General features: G+C 39.5%; 1 protein-coding gene across 1 annotated transcript in view; it reads left to right on the top strand.

Moving 5' to 3' along the window:
• The window catches only part of LOC144240388 (kelch-like protein 32), a gene marked incomplete at its 3' end in the record, with an annotated part of 90,498 nt that overhangs the window by 19,890 nt on the left and 43,273 nt on the right, over nucleotides 1-27,335 (top strand). Inside the window, exon 2 of the mRNA XM_077774692.1 lies at nucleotides 22,937-23,012. Coding sequence (XP_077630818.1) covers nucleotides 22,990-23,012 — 23 coding nt within the window. The remainder of the gene's footprint in view (nucleotides 1-22,936; nucleotides 23,013-27,335) is intronic.

Genomic DNA, 27,335 nt, shown 5'->3' with positions numbered 1-27,335 from the left:
TGTGAGTGGGGGAGGGATAGAGAGGGGGACAGTGTGAGTGGGGGAGGGGAAGAGAGAGGGGGACAGTGTGAGTGGGAGAGCGGCAGATTGAGAGGGAGAGAGAATCCCAAGCAGGCTCTGTCTACACTGCCAGCACAGAGCCTGATGCAGGGCTCAAACTCATAAACAGTGACATCATAACCAGAGCCGAAATCAAGGGTCATATGCTTAAACGACAGCCATCCAGGCTCCCCCATACTTAACTAGATTTCATTCCTTAAATTAGTTTCCTGAATGATTTAATATACATTTTAATCAAATTAAACTATAGTTCTGATAAATTGAATTTATTATGCAAAAGAGATTTGATAGGAGATGATAATTGTAAAGCAGTTCAGGTGAAGTCTGGATGCTGCAGCCAACTTTGCACAGTCCGTGAAATTTCCTTTGACAAACACCTCCCTAAAAAGCAAGCCCAGGAAGGTACCTTCTCAGTCTCCCCATCCAGACCCTCTATGGGGTCCCTGTTGCACAAGGATGGCCTGGGATAGTGCCACATAGCTACTCTTTTCCTCTCTTTTACCCTTTACTCATCTTCTCCGTGCACAATGAGAAGACCCTGAGGAAAATTTATAACACTTTGTTCTCCTGAAGTCTTAGTTGTCAGGTGTTGTGTGTGGGTGGTATACGGGTTAGGTGAGGGAACTGGTTGTCTCATACCTTTCTGATAGTCTAATAGATGGTGTGGATCTTCCTTCCTGTGCAGAAATCCATGTATGCATCTGGATTCAGAAATAGAGTGGCATCTGTTGGTAGAGGCTGTTGCATACTTGAAGTCTGTTCATGAATCCCAGGTGAGAACCTTCTGCTCTGACAGGTCTTGGGCACCAGGATCTGAAGGAGCCTCCTTAGCCCCATGTTTTCTGCCAGCATTCTCTTGCTTTATAGCCAGTGGTGACTCTAAAGTCACTGCTGTGAGTTCAGGCTCTGTTGCCATTTGCAGCCTCAGGTCAGCTGACCCCACTAATCCTGGTCCAGCCAACCTGGCACTACTCCCAGCATGGATGCTGTCCCCCTCACTGTCTTTCCAGCCTGTGACCCTCTGCAGCTGTTTGGTGCTGTACATACCTGACTCCCAGCACATTTCTTTACCTCTTCCCTAGTCCAAGATCTATGCTCCAAGTTTAGCTCAACATCTACTTTCTCCATGACACCACTTTTGATTAGCCGTATGTTACAATATTTTCCCTTGTTTTAGAAGTCCTCATCTACTCTGCCACTCGGTTTTCTGCATAGTTCTGTTGCGTTGCCTTCTGTTGCTCTCTGGTTATGTGTTTCCTTAATTAGAAAGTATTACAATGGTAGAAACCATATCCAAAGTGTTAGAGCAGGAAAGGACATTAGCAGCACGATCCTTAATCTTTACCCCACCTCAGCAAATCAGTAGCCGTGACATGTGTACGCACATGCATACTAAGAATATCCTCCAAGAGTCCTATTAGATCTCAGTGAGGGCGGGAGAGAGGAGAAGGTACAGAGAAATTGAAAAAACATTTACTCAGGTAATTCTGATCCCTGTTCACCATCACTGGTCCTTTGATGTCCCCATTCTGCAGAGAGTCACTCACTAATGCAGAGTAGTTTGTGACCTAGCCTAAGTAATAAATAAGTGATCTTGTTTACCTCTTTCTTGCCCACAGGACTTTGTAAAAATTTATTTAAGCACTCAGTGCAAGAGACTTAGAGGAGGCAAAGTAGGCAAAAAGAGGAGTGAGATGGATTGTTCATGCCTCCACTCAATGTGTGCGTATGTACATACACATATACATACACCCCTGCACATACATACAGGTACATAATCCTGCACAAACATACATTTGTACACACATACGCATCTTTACTTGTGCGCGCGCACACACACACACACACATAAACGCATGCACATTCTTATTCCCCGTCATGGAGTAGTGGACTATCATGGGACTATTTTTTTCAAAAATTTCCTCAAAATATATTTGGTTTATGGTAGGTGCAGATTCTGTATTCTTCTAGAACTGTCTCTTAAAGAGCTGGGTCTCTTGGTGGTGTTCACAGAGGATCCATGCAGTCGTAGGATTTTTACATCTATTTCGAAGAAAAGGGAGGAAAAACTTGACACTATTTTGCCAAGAAGATTTCTCATCTATGCACAGGTTGACACCTGCTTTACTCATTTCTGCTGATCCCCAGTGTTGGATAATTTCACATTGGCTGTGAAAAACTTTCCCAGCTGATTTAGTTGGATCACTACTTTCCACGTGACAAAGCGGAAGCCCAGAGAGAGCAAACTGGCTTGCCCTGGGAGACAGTAGCAGAGCTGGGATCAGGACACAGCATTGCATTGGCTGGTCTTTGGTTTTATGGCCCTTACCGTGTCTTACACAGGACATGTTCCATAAGCCTCACTTCTTCTTTTTACAGTGAAGTTCTTTGAGCTTCCTGCTGTTCTTCCCTTGCCATATGCACAGACACTCACCCCAACCATCTGGGGAAGGAGAAGTCATATCTGGCAGGGGAATGAGTATGCAGATGCATTCTTTTTATAATTACTCAAAAGGAGATTGTTAAAGGTATGATTTATTTAGCCAGCTTCTTCAGAGCTAGATTCCAAAGTCATTCTCATATTCAGAAAACATTTTATTTTGTAGCAGACTCTCAGGACACTCATTTTCTGAATCTGTGCTCTCACTTTTCAGCATGTGTCTCTGACTGGAGTAGCTCACTGAAAGCTAGTACAACACCAGCATTAATTTGACCCCCGGCTGTATTCTTTCCCTGTCATTTCCTGTCCTCCAGGTTGTTGCTCATGGTTATATCAAAGATGGGAGCAGCTGGAATCAGATGCCTGTGATTATTAAGGCAGTAATTACTGATCATGCCGACACCAGTGATATTAACTAGTGCTTAAATAATTGAAAATGTTACCTATGAGGCAAGCATAGATTCAAGGTGTCAGAATGAAAGGCATTATCTAGAATATCCTAGGCAATAATGAAATGTTTTCATTCCTGTTTTATTCAGATATTCTGGCTAAACATGTTCTGTAGAGATAATGAACTTCAAGTCTAGCCCATTGTCTTTTCTAACTTATTTACAAAATAGAATTATGTAATAGTATCTGGAGGAACACTGTTTTGGGGGAACAAGTCAGTTTTCTTAGATCTCTGTGGTTCTTAGGAGAGATTTCTCTGTCCTATCTGCCACAGTAGCAGAATGAGTTTGATGATGCCGTGTGCTTATAATGTACCTCATAGTTTTGAAAATACTTTTAAACTCATTTCATTTAGTATCACCGAAAGCATCAGGGAAGAGGTAGTTTTAGCCTCATCTTACAGAGAAGTCAGTGTTGCCTGAGAAAGGCTAATAGGTCCGCCCATGTTACACTAATAGAAAGTTGTGAGGCTGGGGTAAAACATGCATTTTGTTTTCAGGATTTCAAAAACACTTTTCATATTTGTGAGGTGGCAGAAAAGTCTATAACTTACCATTGGTATGTTTTTGAAAATATCAGAAATACTGTTTTCTCCAGTGGAATCTTCTGGATTTACTCTTCACTCTTCATCAGAAGGAAAAAAAATGTTTTTAAATGTTTTATTTATTTTTGAGAGAGAGAGAGGCAGCATGAGCAGGGGAGGGTCAGAGAGAGAGGGAGACACAGAATCCAAAGACAGGCTCCCGGCTCTGAGCTAGCTGTCAGCACTGAGCCCAATGCAGGGCTCGAACCCACAAACCGTGAGATCATGACCTGAGCCAAAGTTGGAGGCCCAACCGACTGAGCCACCCAGGTGCCCCAGAAGGAAAAAATTTTAATGGACAAATAGGAACTTCTTCATTGGAAGAATGATCATCTTTGCTGTTAAGTTTATAAAACTGAGAATATAATACTACTTTGATAACTCTTTTCACATTGGGTATGGCGTGTGCCCTATGTTATATAGTTCCAATATTTATGTACTGAATTTATAGATCTCTTATGAACTACCCTAAACATTTTAATTTGGGAAGCATTTCCTTGAGAAATGTGATGTAACTTTGTGTACTTCATATTTATTTGTTGTTTTTTTTTAAAAAAATGTCTATTTATTTTTGAGAGAGAGAGCGTGAGCAGTGGAGTTGCAGAGAGAGAGAGGGAAACAGATGATCCGAAGTGGGCTCCATGCTGATAGCAATGAGTCCAATGTGGAGCTCAAACTCACAAACCTTGAGATTGTGACCTGAGCTGAAGTTGGACACTCAACCAATGAGCCACCCAGGTACCCCTGTTTGTTGTTGTTTTAAACTATTACCCACTCATCCAGCTCATTGGTGTGCCAACTCCCTGCTAGTTGTGGGCAGTGCATAGCAAGGCTAACTCCAGCACTTTTCCTTTGCTCATCATGATGCCCATAACTATGCTTCCTATCTAAAGAGCTAGGAGTTCATATCCAGCTCCCTTAGATTAGAAATCTCAACATGTTCCCTAAGATTGGGGTGTATGTGGAGAAGTTGTGGCATAAGCTCTAGTGCACATCACAGACCTTGTGGGGAGAATGAAAGCTTACAAGCTTAGTTCTAGCCCAGTGGGCTAGTGTCTGAGCAAAGGCTTGATTCCAAGTACAGCACAGTGTTTGCTGCCCAGATTGCCCCTGGCCCAAGTTCACTTGGAATCAAGTCCAAGTCCTAGAAAGAGAGATTCTTTGCAAAGAGCGAGAAAGGCACAGAAGCATTGTTTGACTGAAACTCCTATGGCATCCAGAGTGGACAATGGCATTGGTGAACTGGTAGTGCTGGCACTTAGAATTTGGGTTGCTTTAGAAAAGGGCACTCTTGGGCAGTGGCTCTTTCAGGAAAGTGGTTTGGTGGCACCCAGGGAGTATCAGTCTTTCATGAGTTTGCACCTCAGTAGATTGAGCAGCAGACATTGCTACATAGAGTAGACTGGTGAGAATAATGGGTGCTTCGAGCATAAGTCCAGTTTTTAAAAATGTTTATTTATTTTTGAGAGAGACAGAGACAGAGAGGGAGAGAGAAAGCAAGTGGGGGATGGGCAGAGAGAGGGAGACAGAATCTGAAGAGGCTCAGCTGTCAGCACAGAGCCTGACACAGGGCTCAAACCCATGAACTGTGAGATCATGACCTGAGCCAAAGTTGGATGCTTAAATGACTGAGCTACTGAGGTGCCCCGCAAGTCCAGTTTTGAGAGGCTGTGATACAAACTCTGGAACTCATGAGTTGGCCTCCCCTGCATAGCAGGAGTTTCTGCTGTTACAAGTATGGGGTGTGATGTTAGACACGGAATGCTTTATAACAGTTTCTGGGAGTACGGTTCTTAGGCATGTGGCTGGGAATTAAGTGTTACATCCAATGATAGGGTGTAACTTGTTTGGACTTATGAGAAAATGTTTATTTTACCAAGGACGTATCAACAGAATTAGTAACTTTTCAGACATTTTAAGTGTTGAGTTTATTTAGGTCAAAAAAATTTAAAAAGTTTTGTTTTAGTTGATGTATACCATTCTAGACAATCTTTTTTTTTTTTTTAAGTTTTTTTTAATGTCTATTTTATTTTGAGAGACAGAGGCAGAGAGTGAGTGGGGGGGGGGGCGGGCAGANNGGACGGAGGAGGGGTGGGGGGGGGGGCGGGCAGAGCGAGAGGGAGACACAGAATCTGAAGCAGGCTCCAGGATCTGAACAGTCAGCACAGAGCCCGATGTGAAGCTTGAACCCACAGACTGTGCGGTCATGACCTGAGCTGAAGTCGGATGCTTAACCTACTGAGCCACTCAGGCACCCCACCATTCTAGACAATCTAATCACTCAAAATTACATACAATATTTAGTTTTAGTTCCTAATAAAAATATTTTACTTAAATCCTTCATCCAGATCCTATTTACCTTGCTTGATATTTTTCATAACACTCCCTCTTATAATTTATGTCCTATAATTTACTTATTTGCCACATTTATTGTTTATTATCTGTCTTCCTATGTAGAAGGTAAGTTCAGTGGGGTAAGCATTTTTCTTGTTTTGTTCACCAATATATCCCATGTATCTGGAAGGATACCTATGATGAGGTGGGCACTCAGCCAATACTTGTTATTGAGTCAAGAATGGGTCATTTCACTGCCTATGAACTTGGTATTATTACATGTATTTTATTGTTTTGTTTTGTGAGGAATAGGGGGATGGAGAATTTTTTTATGATATGGATCATTGGGCAGGTTAAAGTATGCTGGGGCAGGGGTGCGGGGTATTGGTAATGGAAGTCCACTTCTCAATTTATGATTTTTACCTTCTGTTTGTTTTGAGCTTCTTAGACCATTATCTTAGAAGCAGATTTCAACTTCGTAGCCACAAACTTGGAAATAGGTCCTAATGAGATCATCATTCTTATATCTTCCTGTGTATCTCTTTCCTGTTCTTCCAGACAGATTGTTTCATATCTTAGTTATTTTTTAAGAAAGTAGTTTAACATAAATGATAAGTAACTGGAAAAGGAAAAAGTGAAGGAAGGACGTAACACAAACTATGAACAATACTAGAAAAATGCCTGCCATTAGGTTCTAGATACTTACCAAGAGTGGGAGCATATTTTGTTCTAGATGTCCTTGGCAGTCACTCTAAAATGTGAAACTTGATTAGTTCCTGCATTTAAAGCATTTATGAATAAAACAAAACCAATCATTCAGGAGCATCGAATGCTATGGTTATAAAGAAATCTCTCTCAACATTCTTGTTAAATAGAACACTGCATAGTCAATGTACTGAGCAGTATCTTCCAGGCATCTTTACAGGGTTATATATCACCATCTTTGAGGCTTTGATTTACCTTATACCTCAGTACCTAGAATGATGGTAGTTCAGGAGCATAGATGGAAGATAAGGAAGGGTTGAAGTGTGCAGCCCTTTTTCACTTTGGCATCATGATGACGACAACTAACACCTTGATATGTTTTATTTTCATAGCACTGTTCTTAGTACTTATATTGATTCATTAAACCCACCCTCATTCCTGTGTGGTAAGGTAGATTGTGTTATTAACATCCTTTTACAGAATGAGGAAACTAGGCACAGAGGGGTTTACTTGCCCAAGGTCATATTTCTTGTGGGATGGGAGTTGGAGCCAGACAGTTCGACTACAACATTTGCAGTCTTATCCTTATGTTATATGCCTTTCTGGATCCCAACGCTAGAGTTTACAGAGTTCAAAAGAGAAATAGCTGTGTTGAATATTTACCAGAAAACTATTATAGCTGACGCCTTGGAAATTACTAAGCAATTATGGAAGAGATTTTGCATTCTTAAAAATCCCTGGAGTCCAGCTATTCTGTATTGCTAATGCTAGAGGCAACATAGTCTATGATGATGTATGTAAACTCTAGTCAGGTTCCCCTAGGTTCCAGTCCTGGCTCTGCTACTGTCCAGCTTGGTGACCTTGGGAAAATTACTTCACCTTATACCTCAAACTTGAGGTTGGGTTCATATTCTCTGCTTGGTAGATTGCTCTAGGTGACATTCCTAGCAACTTCTCCAGTGAGACCGAAGGGTTTTTTTTTTTTTTAATGGCATATAGATTAAAAATATTCTAAGACATGAGGTAGTTTCTGAGCTGTGAAGAAAATTTTTGTGATATAGGAAGGTAAGCCTGTTTTACTGTGATAGTTGTTGAAATCATAGGATACAATTTTTGCATGCTTTCTTCATGAAATAAACATGATGGTTTTATTTTCGCAAATACTATATAATACTGTATACTCTACATCCCGTGTATGGCTAGGATGTCACTAAAGGGCAATATGTCTTCATTAGAAAATAAAGAAACCCAACATTATGTGATCCTAGCTCTTGTGCATCGGGGAAACAAGTTTTGATAAAGGAAGGATTCTACTTCAGTCATTGTAAAATATCAAACATGATGGATTTGACAGCCTTTTTCCCCTCAAGCTCCCCCACACTCTTCTGAGATTCATCCTCCTACCTCTCGAGCTCACCCAAGCCTATTGACTGAGCCAAGAAAACAGACTCCACTCTCCTCCTCTTCTTCTGACTCATGCCAAAAAGTCATGTAGCAATTCAAAACATGTCTCAAATCACAAAACATAATGTGGAAAACTTTCTTGTCCCTGACTTTGGAATATTCTTTAGTATTCTGACATTTGTGTAATCAAGTGATATTTTAGATCTAACTTCATTTCTTCAGAGGCTTTACTGACCATTCAAACTGAATGTTCTTTGATTCTGTCACATCATGCTGTTTCATTCAGTGCAGCACCCAGTTGCTATCCACTGTTTTCTTGTTTGCCTGTTTGCTTTTTCTTCCCCCTGGAATATATGTTCTATGAGAATAGGGACATTGTCTTGTTTTAAACCGTGCCTCCTCGAGGAAGGAGTGGCACATAGTGGGAGTTAATAGTTTCAGATGGATGAGTATTCCAGAACTCCTCATGCATTTCCCTTCTTCATAGCTCCAGCTCTGACACTCTGGTTATCAGTTTTCTCTTTCTGCTACACTGTTTCTGCCCTTGGTCACATTTGTCCACACTTGTTATTGTTACTCATTAATCTGGATCCAGAGTCCCTGAGTCCATTTCCATTGTTGCTGCCCTCTTTTTATATAATGTTGACTCATTTCAAATTTGTTGACATTTAGAAATTTCACTTTTCTTTTTAAAAAAAAATATTAATATCTTCTGCTTGACTGGATCATAACAGGGTTATGTAAATTATTAATGACATGTCTTATATAATTTCATAAGACAGTATCTTAAGAGTTCCCCAGTGAGATTAATGATTTTGCACTGTTTACAGGTATTTCACAGTGTAATTGTATTGTTAATCAGAAAGTACAACATGCCTATTTTTGTTTCTCCTGTAAGTTGGATAATTCTCAAAGGTATTTTAGTGATATTAGTTGATTTAGTGATATTAGGACAAGAAACTCTGTGTAAAATGGTTTGCCACTGACAATTGGAATTAAATATATTGACTTTAAAATTGTTTGTTCAGATCAATATTCTGTGTTCTCTTTGGTGAGTGTAAAATTTTGATTTTAGTATTTCAAGTGCCTCATCTTGCTGCTTAGTTATTCTATACGTAGGGGAAGAAAAATATATTTTTCTCTACCCTTCTGAGTTCTAGATCTTTGTATCCCTGTAACAAAAGACAGATTCACAAGATAAAAGCATACAAATTTTAACTTAAGTTTTACATGATATGGGAGGTTTCATAAGGAACTGAAGTCCCAAAGAAGTGATTAAATCTGAGCACTTTTATGATAGGCTTGGTGAAAAAAGAAATTTCTTGGAAAAACGTGATAGAATAAAAAATGGTTTGAACTAAGTGTAGTAGTGTGGGAAAAACAACAGGGCTGATCATTCATATTCCTCCTGCATCTTGGAGAAAAGGGTGGATGTTCTTTTCCTCTGTGTATGGGGTGGGGGGCGGGTGCCTCTCATATCAGGGTTTTATGACCTGCTTCTGGGGAGGTGCTTTCTCAGCTTGCTTCAGCTTGTAATATTCAGTACTCCAAGGTGCCACATTTTGGTGTGGTATGTCCTGAATCCCCTCATGTATAAAGTAGGACAATGGAATATTGTCTTAATGTTGAAGACTCACAGCCACAGGGTTTTTGTGAAAGTCAAAGTTTTAAAGTGATGTTCCTTTCCTTTCCTTTCCTTTCCTTTCCTTTCCTTTCCTTTCCATTCCATTCCATTCCATTATTTATTTGTTTGTTTTGAGAAAAAGAGAGATAGAGGGAAAGCAGGGGGGCGGGAGAGAGAGAGAGAGAGAGAGAGAGAGAGAGAGAGAGAGAGAGAGAGAGAATGAAAGAATCCTGAGCAGGCTCTGCAGCTGTCAGCACAGAGCCCAATGCAGAACTCAAACCTGCAAACCGTGAGATCATGACCTGAGCTGAAACCAAGTGTCAGACCCATTGAGCCATCCAGGTGCCCCTGATGTAATTTTTCAGTGAAAATGAAATTTGGATTTCTGTTGGGTCTTTATATCTTGAAACTGTTAGGATTATGTACCTAGTCTGTAAAAGACTTAGGATGCCTTTTCAGTGACAGAGAAAAGTGTTTTTGGAGGTATCTGGAACTTCTGCATCTGTGCTGAAAGACCATTAACTCCCGAAATAAAACCAAATTATGGGGCACCTGGGTGGCTCAGTTGGTTGAACGTCCAACTTCAGCCCAGGTGATGATCTCAGAGTTTGTGAGTTCGAGCCCTGCATTGGGCTCTCTGCTGTCAGTGCACAGCCCACTTCAGATCCTGTCTCCCTCTCTCTGCCCCTCCTCTGCTCGCACTTTCTCTGTCTCTCTTTGAAAAATATATAAACATTTAAAAATAATAATTCACGTAAATAGCTTATTAGCAAGCCTTCTGTGGATAAAGATCTTAGAACAAAGAGATGAATGGAACATGGTCCCTCCCCCTATAAGTCACAGTTGTCAGTTAATATGTAGCTCAGCCCAGCTGAAGAAACAGCTTCATGCCCACATCCTTCTTACATTTTCTTGTAAGAAAATTATGGTTTAAGAGGTGATAACTTTTATCACTTGTAATGTTAAAAAAAAAAACCCACCCAGAAATTGTGCTTTACAAAGTCATTTTAATCTTCCTTGTTTGCCCTTGATTCCTGGTGCATGGTAAGTGGTATTTTAATGTTATACTGAAACATTTGTTACCTTGTGACAAGACTAGGAATATGGTTAGTGAATGGTTAGAGTCAATTCTTTGTTACTCATCCTGGTCAGGTCTGTGTTTCCATGGAAGTTCAAATATTTTGTCTGAGAGAGTTAGGGTGTTTATCACAGGCTTTCCAGATAAGTTCAACACACCCAAGAGCATAGAGTCTAATTTGTACTTTTGTACTAGCTGGAGACACAGGACAGCTTGCTGGTTAAAAACGGTAGGTTCTGTAGGTGGACTGCCTCGGTTTTCACCCGGGCTTCCATACTGATTGTGTGGTCTTCATGAAGTTCTTAATTTCTTCAAACCTCAATTCGGTAATTGGTTAAATGGGTATAGAAGTGGAACTTTCTATTAAAAGTCTTCCTGTTAAAGATAGAAGATTGAATATATGTCTGTTTCTTTCTTAAGCTGGTACAGTTCTGATTTTATAGAAGTATAACTGGCAAAATTTTTGGGTGTGCTTTATTTCTCATCTTAGAAAACCTTCTCCTTTCTCTCTGCATCCTTCAGGACTCCTCTGCTTCACCTCCCTCCATCATTCTTTTTTCTTTTAATGCTTGTTTGTTTTGAGAGAGAGTATGTGCACATGAGCAGGGGAGGGACAGAGAGAGAGGGAGAGAGAGAATCCCATTCAGGCTTGACATTGCAGAGTCCAAAGTGGGACTTGATCTCATGAACTGTGAGATCATGACCTGAGCCAAAAGAGTTAGATGCTTAACCCACCGAGCCACCCACGTGTTGCAGCCTCCCTCCATCATTCTGACTGGCAGCCATCTAGCCCTTGGGAAGGCAGTGTGGTGCAGCAGGATGTAACAGAGCTGGATTCGAGTCTTGGCTTCATAATCACCTTTTTTTCTTTTAACCTCAAGCAGTTCAGCTTGCTGAACTTCAGCTTTTGCTTCTGAAAAATGGACCCAGTTAATACTTACATTGCTACGTCATTGTAATTAAATGTAATAGTACATGCACTCCTAGCCTCCTTATTAAGGCTTGGAGGGGTGCCTGGGTGGCTTAGTCGGTTAAGCATCTGACTTTCACTCAGCTCATGATCTCATGGTTTGTGGGTTCGAGCTGTGCATTGGGCTGTGTGCTAACAGCTCAGAGCCGGGAGCCTGCTTCAGATTCTGTGTCTCCCTCTCTCTGCCCCTCCTCTGTTCTCTTTTTCTCTCTCTTTCTTTTTCAAAAATAAGTAATCATTTAAAAAAATGTAGGCACTTGGACTATAGTGCTTCCCCTGTTCTAATGCTTCTTGCAGATGTAAGACACACATCAGCTTTTCAAGGGAAAAAGGATAGTAGTATATTAATGAACATATTGATTTAAGGTAACACCTCAGTTTTAGCAATTTAAAATGAGGGAAAGATTGTATATTTCTCATTAGAAGAAAATTCAAAATATCTTGTATTGGTAGGATACTGCAAATGTGGATGTTACATCTTATCTTGTAAGTTATTTGAAGGACAGAGACTATTTTTAATGCTTTTGTGTCTGCCATCACATCTTGTTCAGTGATTCCTGGAAATATATTAACCCTGTAGTAAACACTTGAATGAGTGAAGATTCTGTGTTTTAAAATTAAACAGTAAGGCTTTCTCCATTTGAAAATGGAGTTTGGATTATGCCTACATTATAGTTTGGGGAACTATAAACTATATATTTTCTGTTTGTTAGAGGACAATCATTAATCAGAAGAGAGTGTCCCTTTACTGTCTGATGAAGAACTTCTTCATAGAGAATTTTCTAATGAAATAAAATGATTATGTAAATGAGGCACACTGATTAATTTTTGCCATACAATAATGTTATTTTTATCATACAAATAATTTGTATACTAGAAAATGCTCCAGATCTACATTGTGCCATCTATAAAGAAGCAGATAGTGGCTTCATTTTGAGTAGTGTAAGAGCTATAAGAAATTCTTTAATAAAAAGGTTTTGTGGCAACAGTTTTTAAAAGTACCTTAGGATGTTATAATTGCCGGTTAGGTTATTTTGACAAGACGGTGTAATTGATCCAAGCATTTTATGTTTCTATTCATAGACGAGTGATAGAGCTAGAAATTAAATTGAAGTGAGAGCTGGAAAGGGCTGTGCTAATGTGATGCAGGGAGCCGCCTTAAACATTGTAGTTCAGTTTGCTTCCCAGGGTCTCCAGCTCTATTCATGAGGTGACTAGATACTTCATCCTCTTTCTTACTAGAAAAATTTTGGATATTCCGTGCAGCATTTTATTCTTCTTAGGGCATGAATTTCATAATAAAAGCCAAAGCATTGTGATTCAATATATGCACATAATCTAGCATCATGATCGCATGTTCTTCATTCTAAAATGGAGATACACTCTGCTTTTACTTTTTCTCCTTTGGGGAATTTTGTGAGAATAGTGGTAGTCCCAAGGGATTCAAGATACAGAGCAAGACTGATGTGGAACCTGCCTATATAGACAGGATGACCAAATAATTTATCATCCAAATCAGGAAACAAAAGAGGACAACTGGGTGTGTAATTAGTAATTATACTAGGTCAGTGAGCAAAACTGTGATTACCCCTAAGGTGAATGGTCACCCCACTTAAGGAGCTCACTGTGTGGGGGTGGGGCTATGGGTAGAAATGAGGCTGAGGCAATAGATTCTGCCTCTCCAAACAAGTAATTGTATGTAGTGCTGATTATGTAGTGGGTATGGATGCATTGGTGCTATTGGAGATTGTAGAAGAGTAACTAACTCAGACCTGGAGGATCAGGGAAGGCTCCCCAGAGGAAGTGAAGTGACATCTGAGATTTGTAGGATGAATAGGAGCTAACCAGGCAAAGCAGAGGAGTAGAAAGTCCTGGATAGAGAACATGACAGGTACCAGTGCCCTGAAGAGAGAGAATAGTTCAGCATGGATGAATAGATCTGTATGACTGTGACCAGGAAACAAGAAGTCAAGTGGTGGGTCACAGTGCTGGAAATGTTGGCATGGGTCCATTGAAGGGAATTTGACTTAATATCAACAGTTTTAAGCAGAGCAGTGAGATAATCAGATGGCTGAAGGATTTTGCCTATATTCATATGAGTACCATGTACCCGGGTGTCTTGGCTGAAACTGGGTCTCCACATCCCCCCTCCACATCCCCCCGCACGTTGTTTCTCCCTTCCCTCTGGGTGGATCTGGGAACAGAACTGAACTGGAAAGAGTGCAGGCATTTGTGGCCATTGTGTGACAGACTGGTGGGGTTACCTATAGGAGGCAACTTCGTAGAAGCCCCCCTGAGGAAGATGCTTATCTGAAGTTATGCAGAAAGTATACAGGTGCACATACTTGGAAACAGACTTTTGGAAGGTTGTTTTAGGCACGTGGTCAGTACTTCTACACCCTGGACCTTCATCCCTGTACTTGGGCCTCTGTGGTACTTATGAAACCCGGGAAGGAGAAGCCTCTGGTGGAACACACAAACCAAATGCATAGAAGTCAGAGCAACTCCCCGGAGGGACTTTCCTCTAAGAGTGGTGGGTTTTATACCTGGAGAAAGGTGAACACTGACTAGAAAAGTGAGAGTGGGGAGCCTAGTTCTCCTGTGGAGCAATAGAGGACAGGCAGCTGGCTCAGGCCAGGGGTCTGTGAGGTGGATGGTTTTTCAGAGTTACCTGTGGCCCACCTTTGAGCAGAGCAGGAGCTGTCCCTGTCCCAGTCCTGGAGGCAGGGGGTCTGTGGGCACAACACAGCCTGTGAGTTGAAGAGAAGCTCAGAAGACGGTGGGTGGAGTCAGCAGTGCCTGGAGAAGGTTCATTTCCACCATGGAGCAGAATGATGGCAAGGACCTGCTCTGGGTAGGCCATGCCCATCCTTGGGAGCTGTATTATTAGTCTGCTAGGGCTGCCTTAACTAAGTCCCACAGACATGGGGGCATAAATGGCAGAAGCTTATTTTCTGTTGGTTCTGGAGGCTGTAAGTTGGAAATAAAGATGTTGACAGCTTTGGTTTCTTCTGAGGCCTGTTTCCTTGGCTTGTAGATGGCCCTCTTCTTGCTGCGTCCCCACGTGCTTGTTTCCTCTGTGCTTGCATGTGTCCTTATAAGGACACCGGTCATACTGCATTAGAGCTCACCCATATAACCTCGCTTTACCTTCATTACCTGGCTAAAGGCCTTATCTCTAAACATAGTCACACTCTAAGGGAATGGGGGTTAGGACTTGGATGTGCAACCTTGACAGGGACATAGTTGAGCCATAGCAGGGACCTCCTTGAGACATACCAGCCAGTGGGGGTTGCAGGTCCTCATCCCCTGCTGGTGGCTTCTCTGGATCAGGGAAGCCTAAGGCCATTTTTGTTTGCTTCAGAGCAACCTCAAATGTGTTATGGACCCATTTTTTACTTCCAGTGATGGATATACTACCTCACATAGTAACTTATTCAGTCTTTGGCCATTTTAGATTATTGGAAATTTCCTTCATTTTGAATTGCAGGTGATGTTGCTATAGCACTCCAGCCTTGGGACTTTGTGCTCTCAGCTACTGGTCTTGATCTCTTCAGCACTTCAGGGTATGACTGTGTTCTGGAATATATTCCCTTTGTTAGTGTTACTGCTTAGTGTTATTGTTAAGAATGTGGCCTCTGTATCCGGTCTGGTGGTTTGGAAACCTGGTTTTCCTACTTCACAGTTGTATACCTTTCAGCAAATTTCCTGACATCTTTATGTCTTAGTATTCTGATCCATAAAAAAGAGTAAAGTGCCTGATGAATTAAAGAAGGCAAGGAAAGCACCTCCTATGCTGGACACTTGCTAAGTGCTACCACGTTCATCATAACCATGGCCTCCCTTGAACTTGAACGTGGCCCTGAGGAACAACTGCATTGCCACACACAAGAGGGCCTGTGCAGGTGGGGAAGACCAGTGTTTCCCCTATTCTTCTCACATCACCTGAGAGTCTATCAGTGTTTCTTCCCCTAATCTCTTGATGAGTTGTCTTTTATTGGACTTTCTGTGAGCTGGTAATAACAGCCAGTGTTTATCAAGTGCTTTATAGTTTCAGAGTGCTTTTGCTTTTAAAAGGTTTTAGTCCCATTCTTGCCCTGATATGTATCATTTATTATTTTCCCAATTTTATATATGAAGCAGCTGTGTCTTGGAATGCATTGACTTCCCTAGAGTTATTATGTCTAGTAAGTACTGGATGGGGACACAGATGGAAACCTTCTTTACTTGTTTACCCTTGTTTTTAATTATGCACGTCAAAGTTCATGTTTATTGTAGGAACATTAGAAAATGTGGATGACCAAAAGTTTAAAATATGGCACATGACAGTAATCATTATTAATATCTAAAATATGTATTTTTACAAAAGCAGTTTTGCATCACACAATATGTATTGATTTATTACTTGGTTTTCTCTTATAACATGTAAGTATTTTTTCATGTTAATAAGTATGTATTGGGGTGCCTGGTAGCTCAGTTGGTTAAGCGTCTGACTTTGGCTTAGGTCATGATCTTGAGGTTTATGGGTTCAAGCTCCACATCAGCTCTGTGCTAGAGCCTGCTTTGGATTCTGTGTCTCCCTCTCTCTTTGTCCCTCACCTGCTCGTGCTCTGTCTGTATGTCTGTCTGTCTCTCTCTCAAGAATAAATTAACATTAAAAAAATAAGTATCTGCATCATCATTTCGTTTTATTTTTATTTTTTTAAAGTGAGAAAGCATGAGCAGAAGGGCAGGGAGAAGGGAGGGAGGGAAGGCGAGAGAGAAGGGGAGAAAAGGGGAGAGAGAGAGAGAGAGAGAGAATGAATGAGAATCTAAAACAGGCTCCATGCTCACTGGAGCCCAACCCCATGCCAACCCCATGATTCTGGGATCCTGGGACATGAGTGGAAATCAAGTCAAATGCTCAACTGACTAAGCCATCCAGACACCCTCTACATTATCATTTTAAGTTACTGCTTGGTTCTCCATTGAAGGATATACACTATTTAACTCATTTCCTAACATACAGATTGCTTCCATTGTTTGCTCATATAAACAACACTCCAGTGAACCTCCTTGAACATATATCTTTGCACACTTACCTGATTATTTCCATAGGGTGGGTTTTTAGATGTGGAAGTTCTAGATCAAAGGCTTTGCCCATTTTTAAGGCCTTTAATACATATTTACATATTGCCCCCTGGAATGAATACCCACTTAAACACTCACCTGTGTGTATAAAAACATCATTTTCCTTTTTCCTGTTAACCATTGTCATTCTTTGCCAAGGCAGTTGGAAGGAAATGACATCTTATTGTTGATTTGTTTACATTTTTATTACTAACCAGAGAGAACATTTTTATGTTTACTGTTCCTTTATATCTCTACTTTGGTGATTTGCCTGTTTAAGCTCCCTTGTTCTTTATTTCCTATGAAGCTATTTATCTTTTTCTTATTGATGTGTAAATATTTTATGTATTGAAAATATTAATGAATTGTCTTCTGTTTCATGCTCTTGTGACAACTTTGCATAGTTGTACAAATTCCTAGGGTTTTTTCTTAATCTCATGTGACTCTTGAGTTATACTTCTTCCACCCTGATAATTAATTTTTAATGAAATATAGGAACATTTCTGGAGTCCTGTGAACCTCATCTTGTCAGATTCTACCTGAGGCTGACTGTGTCATCCAACGTGTTCGGTTTTACTTCCAGCCGTGCTCTTATCTACGCCTTTGTAGAGCATGCCCTCCATCCAGGATATTTCCATTCAGGAGGTGGGGAAGAAGAGCCAAAGTAATGTTGATTGAGCACTACCGTGTACCAAGCACTCTGCTAGATGCTTTCAAATGTGTAAAATGTTAAATAGTACAGAAGACCTGGAAACTTTGCTGCATGAATGCGCTTTCATAGATTTCATGGATATTGGCTCTCCTTTCCCAACCATTTGAGACATGGTTACATGTCTGTCAGCATATTGAAAACAATGGATGATTCAGTGTGTTCCATAATTTAAAGACTTTGCTCTCTCCCATTGTCAATATCTATTTATCTGGGATTATTGTGCTGGGCCAGTTTATACTGGTTGTGTATCCTGGCAACCTTAGGTGAGATCCATCTGCAAGAGATATTTAACTCTTATCCCCCTCTCATAGCATTATAACTCTTTTTATCATTATATGCATAGTTATATCTTATGTTGTTAAGAAGAATTTACTGATTATATGTCTTCTATAATTTCCATTTAATCTGTACATTTTGATTTTAGATATATCTATTAAAAGGAGTTTTGTGATTTTTTTTAATAAGGTTTGGGAGTGGAGCAGTATAATTAGGAATACAAGCTTTAGAATCAATGAGACTAGGTTTTGATCCCTGACTCTCTCAATTCCTCTCCAGTCCTGTCACTTTTGGTGAGTTACTTACACCCCAGGTTTCTTGTCAGTAAAGTCACAATAATAGTATCATCCACATAAAGTTATTGTGAGGATTAAATGAGGTCATGCATGTAAAGTACTTCTTAGTATAATAGCAGTCAGAGAAAGCTTTTGACTCATGATAGTAGGTAAAATGGTTATCGTTTTGAGTTATTATTTATTTTTTAAAATTTATCATTTGAGAGAGAGAGCACATACATTCATGGGAGGAGCAGAGAGAGAGAGAGAGAGAGGGAAAGAGAGAATCCCAAGCAGGTTCTGTGGTGTCCCCATGGAGCCTGATGTAGGGCTTAATCTCACAATTGTGAGATCATGACCTGAGCCAAAACCAAGAGTTGGATGCTAAACCGACTAAACCAACCAGACACCTGTGAATTTTTTTTTTGAAGTTTATTTATTTATTTTGAGATGGGAGGATGGGAAAGAGGGAGAGAGAAAACCCTAAGTGGTTCTGTGGTGACAGCTGACACAGGGCTTGATCTCACGGACTGTAAGACCATAACTTGAGCTGAAATCCAGAGTTGGACACTTAATGGACTGAGCCACCCAGGTGTCCCTATTTCAAATTACTTTTAATTAAAACATCATTGCAATTGTTTAATAGAAAGGTCTTAAGGTTATGATCTCAGGAATATGTTCCATAAGTCTTTTATATACTAAAAGGGTTTTGTAAAAATGGGGCAATTTTGTTCTTTGGAGCTAAATTTTTATTTAGGTGTTAAACTAATCACACATTGAAGCTTTTTTTCTATTACAATTAGATCATCTCACTTCTTTTTATTGCTGGGAGAGATTAGTTATCTTTACTCTCTGAAAGGGAACAAGCATCTTGTTAAACTTCAGGGGTGAATATTCCATGTAGGAAAGTATGCTAGTGGGGTAGTCTTAAATGTTTGTCTTTTAGACTAGAGGGATTTCTAATGTCATTTTTTAGACACCATACAGTGATGTACTGGTGTGAAAAGTATACTAATTTACTGGTTTTAGAAATATGAAATATTTCAATTTATGAAATAATAAGAATTAAAGATAAATTACCACCATATGTAATACATAAATAAAATAATGATTGGGACTGTTGCATGTATTCTAATTATTTTATGCTTCCGAGTAACATTTACTTATATATATATATTTTTTTAATGTTTAATTATTTATTTTTGAGAGAGAGTGAGAGAGAGGCAGAGAGAGAGGGGGACAGAGGATCCCCTCTGTTGGCTCCATGCTGACAGCAGCCAGCCAGTTGCGGGACTCGAACTTACAAACTGTGAGATGAAACTGTGACCTGAACTGAAGCTGAATGGTTAACAGACTGAACCACCCATGCACCCCTCATTTTAAGACATATTAACTTGAGGGGTGCATGCATATCTCAGTTGGTTAAAAGTCTGACTCTTGATAACAGCTCAGGTCATGATCTCATGGTTCATGGGATCGAGCCTCAGATTGGGCTCTTCACTGACAGTGGGGAGCCCTGCTTGAGATTCTCTTTCTCTCTCTCTCTCTGCCCCTCCCTTTCGAAGTAAATAAATAAACTTAAAAAGAAAAGACATATTAACTTGATATAATCTGATGGTTGAAATTAATAAGCCCTTCAGTTGGTATTTGTCTTTCTCTGACTGACTTATTTCACTTAGCATAATACTCCCTGGCTCCATCTACATCATTGCAAAAGGCAAGATTTCATTATTTTTATGGCTGAGTAATATTCCTTTGTATACATATACCACATCTTCTCAAAATAAATATTTTAATGTAATATTTCAAGCTGATGATAAACAAAATATCAAAATTTTAAGTAGAGATAGGATTAGCATAAAAAATCCACAAACATCATTTCCTGTATTGTTTTCTCTTTGCAAGTAAGCAGTCCAGTTGATCTGGAGACTGGTGATTCCAATTCCAAATCTCAGAGAAGGGCTCTGGTTGGCTTAGCTTGCGTTAGGTCCAGATTCTTAGACCAGTCAGGTAAGGCCTGGTGATGGGAGGTGGTTGATTGCCAACAGAACCTTGTGGGAGACCCGGCAGGTACAATACCAGGTGTGCACTCTACAAAAATACCAAGTTCATGCATGTGAGGAGACTACTTGGGGTGGAGTGAGTTGGGGAACTTGACTCTCAGTCTCTCTTTCTCCCTCCTTAAGATTTCTCCTTAGACACCGTTATTGAACTTATCAACCACTGAAGGGGAGAGTTGAACCCACCTGAACAGAGAATTCAGTGTCAACTAACTAATGAGTTAGTACTAGCCATGTATAAGACCCAGGGGACAAGTACTTGGCCTGGTTGGTCAGGATAATACCTAATGAGGACAAGTAGATGCCATCCCTCAGACAGGAAACAGAGGGGTTTTGATGTTAGGAAAAGGCTGATTGCTTGAAATTGAATGGTGATTACCATTACAGGGTCAGCCAAAGAGTTGGAAATTCCCTTTGTTCCTTTGGGAACTCTGGCCTCTTTCCAATAAACTTCAAACCACAGCCTGAGAGATCTTTCTAAAATGCAAATCTCATCATGCAAAAGTCTCTCTCTTTAAAACCTTCTGTGGACTCCCACTGATTTTAGGATACAGACCAATATTCTCTCTTTTTTTTAAGTAATCTCTCCACCCAACATGGGGCTCAAACTAATGACCCTGAGATCAAGAGTCACATGCTCCCCTCACTGAGCCAGCCAGGCACCCTGAGACCCATATTCTTAATACTGCTTGTGTGGTCTACCCTTTGGCCTCTAATAGGCCCTGCTGTTCTCTGCCTTAGGACCTTTGCACAGGCTTTTGACTCTGCCCAGGGTACCTCCCAACCACTCTTCCTCCCACCCCGCCCCCAGGTAATAATTATCTTTTAGAGATCAACTTGGATATCTATCCTCAGGGAAGTCCCTTTCCTTCCATGATTATACAGGATGAGCCAAGTTCTCTCCTGTATTAAAACAATAATCATAAGTAACAATGAAACAACAACAATAATAATAACAGCTAACATCATGGGACAGGTAGTTTCTGAGAATTGCAATTTGTTTAATCCTCGCATCAACACTATGAGGTAGGTGTTACTATTTTTACATGAGGAAACTGCTTAGAGCCCATGGCATGTATCACAGTTAAGGTTCAAGAATGAATTATATAGGTCATTTTAATTCGCCTTTAAAATGGTATCCATCTCACTAAACTTTGTAGCGTATAGCATATTCTAATTAGATAATTTCTGAGGAGAGCTAATTTAGTGAGTTGGCCTCCAAACAGCAAGGGAATTTAATTTATCTTATGATTTTTAATTATGTTTGGAATCTGAAAAATATCAAGTTAAATGTGTCCTTTAATTTTGGATTCTTTTAACTTTTAGGATTCTTGTTCTCCATTTGTCTCATTATTGGGAGCATTTATAAGACTGTCAGAAAGTTAAGGATTTCTCCCCCCTCGCTGTAATAATAAAGGTTCTTTTGCCATTGTAAAGCTCAAGTGTCCATCTCCGTTACTGTTTGCATTAGCCTGTAAGAGCCTGGAGTTTATAACCTAGATTCTGGAGAGAAACGGTAGCAGTGATAGGTTGCTAGGAAAATCTTCAGCTAATTAAACAATATGCCTTGAATTATTCTTAGCCTCTGTCCTGCTCATACTGGATCAGTTGAAAATGATGCTCATTTTTAGGTTTGTCAAAACTTAAATTAGAAATAAATGAAAGTCTAGACATTCTATTTTCAATAATTAAACCCAGAAGTAAAAAATTATAATTGTATGAAAATGTTCAAAACAACTTGATGTTCAGGAACAATGGAATATTTAAAGAAATTATGATATATCCACATGAATTACTATACAGCCATACCAACTGTAGGTTTGTATATAATATAACAAATACTATATTTTAGTTAGGTTGGAAATCATAGCTCCCTCTTTTATACAAATCAGCATAAATAGGTGCAGTTTGATATTTTTACCCTGTTATCACTTTTCAAAATAAAATTGAGACAGAAGGGAGCCTGTTTAAGATGATCCAGATTGGAATTAATGTTACAACTTGAATATATTAGAAAACAGGAGCTAGACCCTCTAATGAGAGTTATAAAGTGTAGTCATGGACCACGTCCCAGACTATTCAGATAATTTACTTGTCTGTTTAGAGTCATATCAGCGATTGAGAACAAAGTGTGGGAGGGTGGTCACAGGGTAGGGGGGAGGGTGGGATTAAATGAGTATATAACCAAGGAACTATTTCAAGCCTGACAACTTCATTCTATTGTATATTTCCAGTGCTAATCCTAAAGCTGCTGTAAGAATCTGTTTTCCATTTCCTAGTAATTTTCACTCTCTAGATGTAGTTTTTTCATCAGTTTTTCAGAAATCTTCTCCTTGATAAAAAAAAATAAAATAAAATAAAACAAGTAGGCAAAATAAAAAAAAAAAAAAGAAATCTTCTCCTTGATAGAAAATTATCTTTCAGTAGATACTTAGCCGAGACATACTCGATTTTAACTTAATTTCACTAATATTCATGTTTGGAAGAAAAGTAAAATTTCTGTAAAGGACAAATCAACTAGTATTTGTGGTTTAGACCTTTTGTAGCTTTATTTTATTAAATCTTGATTTTTCCCTTTGGCCATCTGATGTTTCAATTTTTACTGTAACTCTTAATTTAGCTATTACTGGTTTTCAGACACATTTTACTGAAATTCCAATGGGGGGAAAAACATAAAAAAACATGCCAGACCATTACTTATTAAAGAGCATTCACTCAAAATGTTGAATCTGGACTATAAAACTCCCCTAGGTGCTGGGGTTCTAAAGCATTCACATCATGAAGGCCCAGAGTGTACTTTTTTTTTTTTTTTTGCCTTTAGCTCACTGTGCTTTTCTTTCTTGTCTCTTTATTCAGCTGGAATGCTTGCAAACTGCTAAGGCTGAGATCCTGAGGAACCCAGCTGGAGAATGCCGTCTGAACGCTGCCTGAGGTTGGCCCTGTAGGATGCTTCCTTGTTTGGTGTAGTGAGCCCCGAAATAGTCACCCTGCACATCCCAGGGCTGAGTGCGGAGCAAGGCTCAACACATATTTGAAGGAATTAAGTAAACCAGCTAGAGTGTGTGTGAGTTTAGTGTCCTAGCACATGGTTTAACCACTGTGATCTATTTACGGGTCAAACCTAGATACATCTCATGGTTCTCTGAATGATACTACTTACTATCTTTTTTTTTTTAATTTGGCATATCTAAAATAAAAAATACTTCTTATGATTTAAAAAAGAATCAGAAAACTATATTTATGGTAATTATGACTCTTCACCCTTTAAAGCAGTCGCTTTGGGGTGCGTGATATGTATTCTCAAAACACTCTCAACATTCTTCTAATAATCATGATTGTTAGCATTAATTTTAAAGTATTTACAAATTATAAAGTGTTGTATAAACAAGAAAATTAAATTCCATTATGGAGTTATTAATAGCCCGCTCACTTAAATTAATAGGGCTGTTTTAATATTAATGTATTTAATTTGCATAGAAATATTTTGACCATGGAATTAAAGTGATTAGGGTACTCACCTGATAATTCATCAATAGACTGAATTGAGGTAGTCATGAATAATTCTAGTACTGTTAGTTTTTTTGGTCCAGTTGTTTCTTTTTTGTGTAGTCTGTTTAAGAAATGAAACTCTTTATGCCTCATGACTGCTTGCGATATCTTATTGGTAGCCTCACTTGAAAACTACTTGCATATCTTTTGTATATCTAAATAGGAGGTAAGCGCTGATAGAGAAATTGACTTGAATTTTAAAATTTGAAATGCAAATGTTTAACCAGATAGCTGTTGTGGAATTTACATCTTAAAAACTTAGTAAACTCAGTCGAAATTTACTTTATGAAAATGAGACCCAGTGAGAGTTCTATGATCAAACATGTTAACACTATCAACTACAAATCGTGATTTGCACTATGGTAGAGCTTCACTCTGAGTAGGTGTACCATGTTATCAGCATCCTGTTCGGCATTTGATTTCTAGTTTTTGCTGTCAAATCTAGAATGATCATTACAGACTTGATGTCATGAATAGTCCTGTGCTGTGAGACCTCATTTATTTATCTCTGTTACTGAATGCTGACATATGGCCAATCAAACGGTCGCATCCTGTCATCACTAAGGAGCAGTCTGCCTCTCAGAGAGTGTGGGGGTTTCCCGTGTTGTACCTGCAGAGGCTGTGCCCTGTAAAACTTACAGAATTCAGGTTGAAAGGAATGAGGGACATGTCCCCTGGGAACTTGTACGCTGTCCAAGAGGAACATATGGCAAACCATATATATAATTAAAATTCTCAAGTAGTTACATTTAAAAGAAATAAAAAGAAACAGGTAAAATAAATATAGCTAGTATATTTTAAATCAGTATACCCCAAGTATTATTGTATCAACGTGTAATCAGTATAAAAATATTGATGAGAGGGGCGCCTGGGTGGCTTAGTCAGTTAAGCGTCTGACTTTTGCTTAGGTCATGATCTCGCGGTTCGTGGGTTCGAGCCCCGCATTGGGCTCTGTGCTGACTGCCAGCTCAGAGCCTGGAGCCTCTTTCAGTCTGTGACTCCCTCTCTCTGACCCTCCCCTGCTCACACTGTCTCTCCCTCTCTCTCTCTGTCTCTCTCTCCTAGAAATAAAACATTAAAAAAAAAATATTGATGAGATATTTTGCATTCTTTTTTCATACTACACCTGACATCGAGAGCATTTTACACTTACAACACACCTCAGTTTGGACTACCCACATTTCCAGTGGTCAGTAACTGCTTGTAGCTCGTGGCTGTTGTATTGGACAGTGTAGTTCTAGGGGATCCTCTGTCTTTCTAGAGGAAAGACTTTTGGGGCTGCCCTGGAGAAGCCAGGTCACCTTCTGCATTTACCTGTGAGTTTTAAGGTGGCAACGTTGCTTCCACGGAAGACCTTGAAATATGTCTCATGTTTTGTTTTTTCCCCCCAGTAATTTAGAAAGTTTTGGGAATATTCTTTTCCTTCCTTCTTCATTGTTTTCCCACATCATGGAGGGGCATTGTTGGGAAGCTTAGTGGGCCAATTTGATATAAATTATAGATGTCAGTGTGGCCATTTGCAAGCATATATCTGCTCCCCGTCTTAATTCAGACCTGGTACTTTATGGTCTCTGATTCACCTCCTTCCTTGTTTATGATTATTGACTTCATGAGAAGGGCCTGCCTCTTTCCAGCTGTGTTCTATGGCCATTCATGCCTTAACATTTAGAGGGTTGAAGTCTCTTGCAGGTTCATATCTGAGAGTTGAGTGGGAAGTTACTTTCAGAATACAATAAAGACTTGTTGATTAATAGGCCTTTATTTCTTGCCAAATGTTGGAGTATTTGTTTCTGCTTTTAAAGATTCTTAACATATTGGTTCCAAAATATTTGGAATCTTGTGCCAAGTGTTGCTTTAAATATTTAGCATGTTGTTTTCTTTAAGCTTGAATATTTCAAGCCCAGCTGAATGATCCTGTGAAATTATGCAGCATCACCATTGTTTCAGAGCTGAGCCCTTTATCCTTTGCCAAATTTCGGTTTACAGCTGCTCTTTCCCTGGCAAGATGTATTCACTGTCAATAGATATCTGAAATGCAAATACTGATTCAGTCTTGATAAGGACATAAATTGTGGCACTACATTTGGGAATTGAGTAAGGAAACACTTGAAGGCAATTATTTTTACATATTCTACTGTTATACAAATGAAATTTTAAAATACATTTACTTAGCATTTTAGGTGATATTAAAAGAGAGAAATGAATGTATCAAATAAATGGTCTATGAGTATTTTAAATAAGTAGTAATTGGAATCTGTTTTTCTATCCCCAAATTTATCTTAGTTGCAGTGCAAAGATAAATATTTTTGAAGCCTGATTTTAGATATTTCTTATCACTATTTCATGTTATTATCTTCATGTGTATTCTTTTTAAAAGGCAGCTTTGATTTTAAGATAACTATGCATAATATAAATATAAAGTTAGGATAGGCTTTGTGACTTTTTACCCCTGCAGTTACAGATTTTTTTTAGATCTTCGCACCTTGTTGTTTTGTATTGTTTTGTTTTATCTTTATCTTGTTTTTTAAGCAGGAGGCTGAATTACATCATTGCGGTTTTGGCAATAGGTTCTCAAAATGCATGATCTTGGACCTTGGTTTTCTCACCTGTAGAATAGAGTTAATAATAGTGCCTGTCTCCTAGGGTTGTTATGATGATTAAGTGAATTAATAATTATAAATCACTAAGAACCATTCACGGAACATAGGAAGACTGTAAAATGCATAAAAATGTCATCCTTTAAGGAAAGATTTTTCAGAAATTATCCTAAAGCTTTACTTCAGCTGATGTAATATTTCTATCACTATTGTATTTCCTCATTTCTTTAATTGAGTAATGCTAATTCATCTCCATTCTAGGCTTTGCATAGAAATTTGTGTTAAGTTACTTAGGCTCCTGAATGTGGTTTTCAGTTACTGACTTTAAATGTCTGCCGATAGCTAGAGCTGCTAGATGAAGATTCGGTGACAGTAACCATTTCAAAACTCACTGCTGCATTTCAACTGAAAATAATCCTCCCACCTTCCCACGAGAACTTCCTATATCATCACCTCCTGTCAAGTTTTTTTTTTCCTTTCAGAAGTTCTGATGTTTCTGAGGTTCCCCAGTCAGAAATGTCCAATAAAGCTTACAAGCTGTACTCTGCATTTCATGGGGAGCATTTGGTTCACCTTGAAGCGGTGCGGTCTGTGTTGACCTGCGGTTTACCAGCCAGCTGGCACCGCAGGCTGGGCAGAGCTTTGTTAACTCAACTTAGCATGCACACTAGGCCAGGGGTGACTCCCTGGCTTCCCTGAGCCGTTCTTTCACATTTGGAAGGAAGAATTGGATGCAGCAATTGTCAGGATAGGAGAGACGATCCTCAGTCTTCAAGAGGAGTCTGAAGGCCAGAAACAGGGATTGATGGCCCTTGTTCTCATTCTGGGAGTAACTTGTGACTGGTGCCCCTAGCCCATCCTGGTCCGATGCCAGTTCTGAGATTTTAGAGCACAGCAGAGACTGTATTCATAGATCTAGGCTAGAATTGTTCAGAGGTGTCTACATATTCAATGTATGGCATTACTTCCATGTTATTTTGGGAAGATCTGGGGTTTCACCTAGGAGTTTTTTGTTTGTTTTATATTTTTGAGAGTGAGAGAGAGAGTCAGGGCACAAATGGGGAAGGAGCAGAGAAAGAGGGAGACAAAGAATCTGAAGCAGGTTCCAG

This window comes from Crocuta crocuta, unplaced genomic scaffold (genome assembly GCF_008692635.1).
Source record: "Crocuta crocuta isolate KB4526 unplaced genomic scaffold, BGI_CrCroc_1.0 scaffold247, whole genome shotgun sequence".
NCBI classification, from domain to species: Eukaryota; Metazoa; Chordata; class Mammalia; order Carnivora; family Hyaenidae; genus Crocuta; species Crocuta crocuta.
This window is presented reverse-complemented; position numbering and strand designations above follow the sequence as displayed.